This window comes from Fukomys damarensis, unplaced genomic scaffold, assembly GCF_012274545.1.
Source record: "Fukomys damarensis isolate Sample0158 unplaced genomic scaffold, DMR_v1.0_HiC HiC_scaffold_2, whole genome shotgun sequence".
Lineage (NCBI taxonomy): Eukaryota > Metazoa > Chordata > Mammalia > Rodentia > Bathyergidae > Fukomys > Fukomys damarensis.
Genome location: NW_022900914.1, coordinates 27,129,305 through 27,139,133, shown reverse-complemented (window position 1 = coordinate 27,139,133; position 9,829 = coordinate 27,129,305). Strand labels below are relative to the sequence as shown.

Sequence of the window (9,829 nt, the reverse complement as noted above, 5' to 3'; positions counted from 1 at the left end):
TTTTTTTTTTTTTTTTTTTTTTTTTTTTGCAGAGTCTTGCTTTCCTCTCTCTTCCAAGGAAGCTGGGGAAGGAAGAGTAAGCAGAGAAGTGGTTGCTAACTCATGCTCCTGTTTGGGAGGTGCTGGAGGAGCAGGGAGAGAGCGGGTATGTGGTGGAGAGACACAAGATAGCAGAGATGAGGAAGGGTCACAATATGGCGGAGATGAACATGAGAGGATACAGAAGAGCTGGCTGGGTTATACAGTGGGGGAGGTGTAAACCGATGAGTGATTGGCTGGATCAAACAGGGAGTCAGGAGAGGTGAAGGAAGGAATTTGGGCTAGAAGAACCTGTGAGGATGAACTGGTTTGACAGGGGGAAGAGCAAAAGGATAGGTAGAAGAAGGCTTGTAGACAGGGGATTTCTGATCATTTGCCATTGCATTGACAAAAACTGCATAAATCATGTAAAATTGAGAGTGCCATTTTCTGACCATTGAGATTCATTGTCTAAGCTGTACTGAGGTCAAACTTGGTTGCAATAAAAAATTAGTCATTTTGGCTTAAATTTGGGTCACAACAATCCAAGGGGATGAAGATGTGCCAGGAGGCAGCCAAGAAGTGTTGAGAGGAGAGTGTCTGGATTGTTGGGCGCCCATATGAGAGCAGGTGAGGAGGAGGAGTTAGCTCCCTAAGAGGAGGGCAAAAGAGAGGAACATCTTCAACTCTTTTGATACTCCCAGAGCCAGTCCCCAGAAGGGGAGAATGAGAGGAGTCAGGCTAACATAACAGGGTGTCCCCCAGAGGTATGGTCCTGGGCCTAAGAGGGTCTCTCTGGCCCAATACTTGGATTTCTGAGAAGTCCCCAGAGGGAGAGAATGAGAACAAGACAGCGGACCCCAGTAGGGGGAAGCTAACTACCTACTCACCCTGAAATCAGTGACCAGTGTGGATGTGTATCAGCAATGGTGAAGGCAAAGAGCCCCAACAAGGTCCTGGCTCAGCATATGTATTCGCAGGAGATGGCAGAAAGGCCAATCGACTCATCCTGTGGGGGACTGTCACTTAATCGGCTGCCTTCTTTCTGGGTCTGGGCACCAGATATGTCAGGTAAAAAAGCCAAAAACCAAGACTAGACCAGAACCACTACAAGCCTTCATTGTAGGGACAATCTGCCGGGACATCTCTGATCAAAGGAGAGCGAGCCTTCCCTTTCTCTTTCCCCTTGACTTCTCCCTTTTCCCCTTCCCATTTGAACATTTTCTTCCCCTTTCCCAATATCTGTTATACATTTTGGTCCTTATTTACTCTTTCGGTTTCTCACACTAGGGAAATAATGCAATATTTAAACATGTGTGTATGATTTATTTCACTTTAGTGTATGATCTCAAGGTACATCCACTTTCCTAGAAATGTCTTGTTTATCCTTTATAGCAGAGTAGTATTCCATTATATATGAAAAACACATCTTTACCCACTGATGGGCACTTTGGCTGTTTCCAAGATTTAACTTTTACAAGCTGTGTCACCATAAACATAGGTATGTATGTTTCACTGTGGTATGATGCTTTTAATTCTTTTAGGAAGATACCAAGAAGGGGAATAGCTGGGTCAACTGGAACTGCTAGTTTTCGTTTTTTTGAGGCATCTCCACACTGATTTCCACTGTGGTTGCACCGGTCTACACTACCACCAACAGTGGAGAAGGGTTCCTTTTTCCCCACAGGATGGCCAGTATTTGTTATTGGTTGATTTCTTGATAAAGAGCCATTCTTTCTGACGTGAAGTGGATCTCAGTGTGCTTTTACTTTGCATCTCTTGAATGACCAGTGATTCTACATTTGAATTTGAAGGGAGTTTGGTGTCATGCACAAGCAGAGGGGCTGATTCCCCTCTAGAATCCACCCATGGGTCCCAAAGGCAGAGATCTGAGTGTCAGACTCTCAGATGGTTCCAGGGGTGAGCCTGGCTCCCTCAGCTGATAGTGGTTTGGGGTAAAAATGTGAGAAAACAGAGAGGAAGAACAAATTAACCATAAACATCCTATAAAGAGGGGCTGTAGCTTTAGCCAGGCTTCAGGGAGAAACAGAACATGTCTGGGACATTCTATAGCTCTAATAGGGAGACCACATGTGCTCCTCCACAGAGGTGAAAGCCCATTGCTTCCTCCTGTGGCACCCTATTATTCATTCAACACTGAGCAAACATGACTTGCTCACCAGGTTCCTAGCTAGAGAATAGCAGAGAGCAAAATGGCTGTGGTCTCCGCCCCTTAAGAGACTGCAGTCACATGAGGGAGACAACAAACAATCAAGTCATTTTACAATGCAAAATACAACAGAAAGCAGGGTAACCTAGTTTGTTTCTTCATTCATTCATTAGTTCAATAACTGTGTGCCAGGAACAGTATTAGGCATCAAGGAAAAAGCAGGTAAGACAAACATCTCTACCTTCATAGAACGAGGGAAGACAGACAAGAATCACATAAGTAAATACACTGTGTAGTAGGCCAAATGGTGTTGGCTGTGGAGGAGGAAAATTCAGCTAGTTGGCGGGGGAAGGAGTTCTGGACAGGTGGAGCTACCATTTTAGGATGGTCAGGGAAGACCACCCAAAAAAGCATCATTTAAGCAAACGCCTATGAAAGTATGAGGGTCATGAGGACTCTGTGGCTTCTCTGAGTGAGACGGGAAAGCTTCAGAGGTTTGAGCACAGGAAGGAAATGAACTGTCCTGGTTATTTCGTATATACTAGGTCCTGCTCCTATCAACTCCTGACTACTTTCTATCTTCTCCCATTGTAAGCCCCACATAAACCCCTGCCTACTTCCCAGCTCCCTGCCACTATCAACTTCCTGACTCCTACCCACAATCACCTATTGATTCTATTTCTCTACTTCTCACCCTTCCACTGTCAAGATCAGGCAGTATCTACAGCAGTGATGCAAATCTTTTAGAGACAAGTGCCCAAATTGCAACCCCAAACCAACTTATTTACTGTGAAGTGCTAACACTGCAATTAAACCTGCACACTGAGGCTTTAGTTTTGAAAAAACTACTCATACATGAACATCTTTTGACTTAAAAGAAAAACACAATAACACAGTGTCTTATTTTTCTCTTGCTGCTGAGACAAAATACCCAACACGTAAAGGGAGAAAGGTTTATTTAGCTCACAGTTTGTAGAGGTTTCAGTTCATAACTGGCTGCCTTAAAGGCAAGGTGGCATGGCGGACAGGCAGAAGGTAGCAAAAGCAACAAGGGATCTTAACAGCATCTTTCTTCCCCTTTTATCTTTCCAAATTACTTAGGGCAGGTAACACACACACCCTTAATCCTAGTGCCCTTGATCCTAGCATTGCACCGTGAATCAATTCTAACATCACATGCTCTAGATCCAGCCACCTCTGAAAAAGCCTCACTGATGACTGCATGAGGCTTTGGGGGGACAACTAGATACAAGCCACAGCACACAGCTTTCAATGATACAAACAGCTTTTTGTTGAAAGGTAAAAGTGTGCATTTGGTGTGCTTTTACACAACTAAAGTGATGTCTGCTGTTGTATGCATGCTGATAAGTTGTTTAACCTTGGCTGGAGTGACCTGGCTTGCATCCCAACAGAGAGGGCTCTGCGTGCCCACTGTGGCACACATACCATAGGTTTGCCACCACTGGTCTGTCTCCTAAATCTGGCCAGTCTCCTTTCCTGACCTCCTTTAGCCACTACTGCTGTTGACTCTACTTCCTAACACCCACCAATAAAATTCTTGATCCTACTTCTTTCTGTCACTGGCCATCCTAACTTTCTCTACTCTCCTCTCAACCTGACTTCTGCTTACTTAGGGTTTCCACTAGCTCAGGCCTCCTGCCTCCTGCTTTCTCTTCAGCCCCTCAGCTCTAGCCACCCAATTCTAAGGCTATATGGCTCAAGTTAAAAGTACACCAGACTCAGTCTTGCAGGTTGGCTGAACGCTCTCCAGCCTAGCACACCAACATGGCCATAGGACAGACAGCTGCCTCTGGCTGTCTACTTCCAAGAATTGTGCAGTTACAGAGTCCAGGAGAAGAATGTGAGTGTGACAGTCTTGAAAAGAAGGTCGGCTGACTGCTTCAAAATGACTATAGGTACTTCAGGCCAGACCAGGTCTCTTCCTTCCTAAGCAGAAATTCCATTTGACCCCCAGGATTGGACTAGTATCTAGAAATATTCCTCTACCTTCAATATATTTCCTTCACTAGTCTGTCCCTGTAATTGAAAACTATCAGAGAACCACTCTTTTGCAATGAGGCTTTACCATTTTAAAATCCAATTTTTAAATGTAATCACTCAAAAACAAAAACACACCCCAAGTCTGCAAAGAGTCTGTGCTTGATCCTTCATATATGTACAAGGCAGTAACTCTGTAAGGCAGGTTGAGAGCCCAGGTTACCTGACTCAACACAAGCACACAGTGGGCAGAGGCACTCCTGGGCAAATCCTGCCACCTTTATGGTCCCTCTAAGAGACTGCACCAGTCCCCATTCCAGGCTGTGGGCTTCATCTACCCATCACCTGGTGATGCCCTCCCACACACTAGACACTCTATACTGGGGCACATTGCTAGGAGTAGGGCAGCTTTGTGCTGCTCCAAAGCTTCATGGGGCAGCAGCAGCAGCTGCCAGAAGATGAGCCGAATTTTTTAATTTGTGGTGACTTCCTCCCGATATTGTAGGTGTTCAAAATTTTCTTGGACATTGCCACAAGTCTAGTAAAACTGAGGCATGCAGGACCTTGTTTACAAAGGCTGAGCCTTCCACACAGCTTTGCTTGCATGGCAGAGTGTTGCTTGCTTTTAACAGATGAATCCAGCTTGCCATTAGAGAAGGCACCTTCTGCTTCCCAGGTAGATGATGGCTGATGCCACACAGCAGCTCTTAACAGGGTAACCAGCCTGTGCTTCATGAAAACCTCCCCCGCAGGGCTTGATCAATCAGAGACTGAGGCATCTGAAGCCCTGAATATTTCCCCCTGGGGTAAAGCACAAAAGCTTATGTCACCGCAGGTGCCTGCTGTCTTCTAAAGCAAGTAGTTATTTCACTTCTGCTAAGAGGAAAGACAGAGAAGGAGAGGGGGAGAAAGGAACCAGGAGAGGGGAAAGACAGAAATGCTAATGAATGTATGGCAGGTACAGGGAGTTATGCTCAACCTTGAAAAGAAGAATGGGGTGCACATGAGAAAAAAATCATACAATCACTCTTTTGAATTCAAGTATTAATGAGAGTAACTGAAAAGGAGAATTATGGGGAAAAGCAAAATGGAGACAAGATTTCTCAGAAGCTAAGAATGACAGGACTGGTAAGGGGAAGTTCCATTCTCTGCATAAAATTAGTAAATAAAAAGCTTTTCTTCCCTATATTGTGCAGGGATATTTCTTCCACCAAATTGCAGGCCCTGCCGAGCTACGGACTGGAGTCCATTCAGACGCTAATTGCCACATCATCCTATTCTCTAAAAAAATTGCCATCAAGAGAAAAATTTACCAATCTCCTGGATGCCACACTGACTTACCCCAGCCACTGCTGTGCTTTTAGGAACGGGCCAACAAAAGAGTAAGTAAAAAACAAAAGGTAAAGCCTGCCCAGCTGAGGCAGAATCTCAGCTCACAAAGCCAGTCGCCGCGTGGACAGCTCTGGACCCTTCCGCTCCCAGCCTTCCCAGCCAACTCAGTAGTCACTGAGTAGTGACCCAACTGAGGGTCACACTCAGACAGACAAAAACAAAAAACAAAAAACAAGATGACAACATAACTGTCCTGTTTCCTCAAGAAATGCTGCCAAAAGATTGATTCACCCTGCAAGTAAATGACCTCCGTAGCTCACTCTGGCTAATGGAATGACAGCCTGTTTTAGCGATTGCTAAATGAAGTACAAAACTGGTATCTCAAAGTGGTATCACTTAGTTCTAATCCTTAACAGTGATTTAAGGAAGCAGGAGAATTGGGCTCAGGAGGGTAAATTTTATCTCATGTTTTGATCTTTAATAAAACTGGACAAAAATTTTGTGGAAGGGTATTTCACTAAAAATGATCTTTCTCCCAATAGAAGAGCAGCTTCAATTCGAAATCAGAATCCTAGCTCCCTAAGGATTAGTTTAAATCAGCTTTTTTTCTTTTCCTTTGCTCCAGAGATGGAACCCGGGCCTTGAGCATGTTACACGAGCACTCCACCACTGTGCCGCAGCCCAGCCTTAGAATTCACATAGTACGCAGGCAGAAGGGGCACGAGCTCCAGCAGAAAGCATCTTGCTGATTCACCTCACTCCAGAATGGTGGCAGATGGCAGAATGCCCTTCCTTCTTTGGAGCATTTTTTTCTAGATTCTTTTGACTGAGAGGCATAGTAAAAAATACCTTTTTTGCATTGCAACATTTATAAGTGAAACACAACAAAGCAATATTTAACTCAGTAGTGCTGCTGCCTGCATCACAACTGCAAGGACCCGAGTTCGATCCCTGGTACCAAAAAAAAAAGAAAAAGCGATATATCTTCTCTTGTCTGTTTTACTCTATTCTATTGCATTCCCCCCTCCACTTTGGTACTGGGGATCAAACTCGGGACCTTGCACTTGCTAAGCAGGGTGGCACCACTAGGCTACAGCCCAAGCTCCCTCTATTTCATGTTTGTTTTCACTGCCAGTCTTTTGTTTTGTTTTGTTTTTTGGCAGTACCAGGGATTGAACTCAGGACCTTGCACTTTCAAGGCAGGCACAGTGCCACTGAGCCAAATCCCCAGCCCTTCACTGCCACCCTTGGTGCACCTATTGTTTTCCTGACCCACCAAGTCTCAACTCATAGTAGGAAAAAAACCACTACCCTAAAGTGTTGTTACCTTAGCCTACAGATATTCTCAATCAGTTAATTAGATAAGGCACTGAGAAAGTGACTCCAGGCTGCTGCTGTCTTTGTTTGAAATCAACCTATTTATAACTGATCAACCAGCATGCATTATTATGCCTTGTGTGGGTAGACTCAGTTCTAACTGAGGATTTGGGGTAGGTGAGAAGAGAAAACACTTTTTGTGTTGAGTCATGCACCCATCACCGAGCTTTAAAGAATATTTATCGAGTACTTAGCATGTTCCAAACAGTGTGTTCAGACTGCAGGTGACAAGATATGGAAGCACTTGTCCCAACCCTCAGAGTGGCAGCAACATGAGAGAGCCCATGCTTGTGCTGAATACAGCTGTTATAACACAGCTGAGAACGGAACAGAGTGCTCTGGAAGTATAAGGGAAAGTTTCTAAATGGCAGTGGGACTCTGGAAGGCTTGCTAAAAGAGGAAGTTGGAGAGTAGGTATGGGGGAAAGTATGGCAAGAAAACACAGTGGATCTTTTGAAAGCACGAGATACTACACGAACATCCTTCAGAAACACTGGAACAAGAACACTCACAAGTATATGGTGGGTGGGAGATAAGGTAGGAGGGGAAGCCAGGGAGAAGTGGACCAGGATGGGCTCTACCAGCCCAAGGCGTTAAAGGATGGGAAACCGTTGAGAATTTAAAATGAGATAATTAGCATATGTGAGGCGCAAGTGGTGTGTGAGGGGAAGGACAACAAACAACTTAAAGCAAGACTATGCAATTCGCTGTTATAAATTAACAGTCTGGCAGCAGTGAAGGATAGACTGAAAGTGAGCAAAGGTGGTAAGAGACCAGATCAGAGAAATAACAGGCATGACGGTTCATGATGAAGTGGATTCTGGACACCTACACTTCTGTGGCAAAGAGGTCACAGCCCTTCTGAAATTACTGATTCAGAAATTTTTCATTCAAGACTTTTTATTCTTGTAGATGAGACTACTTCTAGCTACAAGAAAAAAGGGACAGTTGTGCAGTTATGGGTCAGTATCAGGGTGAGATAGGAAGACAGAATGCAGTTACCCAGTTGTCCTGATTGGGATTAAAGTTTTAACTGACTCCCTCTGTGTCCCTAAAGCTGAAGACCTTGGACACCAGTGAAGAGAAAAGCCTCAAACTGGGCCTGCGGAACGTTTGTATAAACTTTCAGTTGTGTCCCCACCCCCACCCCTGGATAATGCACACAGCTGCCTGGGCAGATGGCCCCCAAGACTTTCCTGGTATCTATGATAAAATTCCAAAGGAAAAATAAATCCAAAGAAGACAGAAGAGAATCCAGTATCATCATTTGAAAGTCAATAATATCCATATTTCCTGTCATCTGTGGAATTATCTACACACAATAAACCCATGTCAGATATAGAGCACACTGCTGACAATTCAGAAGTCTTTCCTCACCCCTCAGAAAGTATTTCAGTTAGAACAATGGTGCCAAGCACAACACTGCCCATGTATAGGTAAAGAATCTAGATGAACAAAACATAAATAGAAATGATCAGATTTAAAGACTGAAAGCTCAACTGCATGTGTGTTTACTTCTCTTTCAGAAAGAATTTTTCATTTTCTATTTTTGAAAACTTTTCCAAACAATGTGAAAGCACAGCAAGAAAACCAAATAATGAAACACTGTAAGTATTTGCATGCAAAGAAACTCAGGAATTTATATTTTGTCCTGTGTGTACCTTATTGTTATGAGTGCCAACAATTTTCCTCTGATAAAAGTCTTGGTTAGGAGGATGTTTGCAAGGTATTTTTAAATAATTTAAAGTGGGGATTTGCATATAATTATATGTGTATCTTTATCAGCCTTTTTTTCTTAAAAAAACAAAAGAAAAATTATTTTTTAAATGTACTTAAATGTTCATCCTACAGTTATTTAAATTCTAAAGAATACAGTATTATCTGCAAATATTTGGCTATAACTGAAGATGGTCTAAATGATAGCTTTACTTGTGAGAATCTACTAATCACATAATCACCAATCCACAAATATTAACTGGTTGCAGACAGAGTGTTTAGAATTTGCCACTTCCCTTCAAAGAAGCTAAGGCCACCCTGACCACTAGCCTCCTGAGTCCACAAATAATCTTAATATCATCACTATCATACACCGGATAGGAGCTATAGTTCTATTCTACTGACTAATTTTTAACATTTTTCCTCCTTTAAAAGCTGGCTGCCTTGACATTTTACTTACCTTCTCTCATAAAAGAGCATACCTCAAGATAATCACAGGGTCTCTATTCCACACTGACTGAGATTCAAAAATTTTATTATTCTTCCCACAAAACCAAATGCCCAAGACACCTTGCCCATGTCTTGTATCCCGCTCTGCCCCATCTCTGAGCTACATAGAGGTAGTACAGGTTATGGTAGAAAGATGCTGGACTTTGGGCTCCTCAGAGCCAGATATGAATCCTCAGTGGTAATCCCTGCAGTATGGGCTACTGATAGGCTATAGTTGCTTTTTAGAGACTTTTTTCTTTATCTATAAGGGGCAGCATTTTACTTTCAGAAACCTGTGAACGGAGTTATTAAAGATAGCATGTAAAGTAAGGTATTCTTATTGTCTCCTTCTTTTCCTTTTCTTTGAATCTAATACTATATATCCTCCAGAATTCCTTTTCTACACCCTTTCTATTCCTCTCTTTGTATCATATATGCCTTTATAGTCATCAACAGGAAGCCATTTCTCAGTACAGTGGATGGTAAAACCACAGGGTGGCTTGCCGGAGAGGAGAAACTTTAACTCACCCTCAGTAATTCTCATCAGCCCCTATCTGAAGCCTTTCCAAAGGAGCCTTCCTCTGAGTGTACTATGTTAACGTTGCTATAACACAAGTTCCCTGACCTCTGGCATCCCCAAACTATATGAAATTAATACATAACCTAAGTTAAATGGCTGCCTGTGGATAGTTATGTATGTATTCAACTCTCAAAAAAAAAAAAAAAAAA

The 9,829-nt window shown here is 43.1% G+C and overlaps 1 protein-coding gene across 3 annotated transcripts in view; it reads left to right on the top strand.

Moving 5' to 3' along the window:
• The window catches only part of Lhcgr (luteinizing hormone/choriogonadotropin receptor), a 67,326-nt gene that overhangs the window by 51,848 nt on the left and 5,649 nt on the right, over nucleotides 1-9,829 (top strand). For all 3 annotated transcript variants that reach the window (XM_010615809.2, XM_010615808.2, XM_010615810.1), the window contains 2 exons: nucleotides 5,383-5,568; nucleotides 8,422-8,502. In XM_010615809.2, the coding sequence (XP_010614111.1) occupies nucleotides 5,383-5,568; nucleotides 8,422-8,502 (267 nt within the window). The remainder of the gene's footprint in view (nucleotides 1-5,382; nucleotides 5,569-8,421; nucleotides 8,503-9,829) is intronic.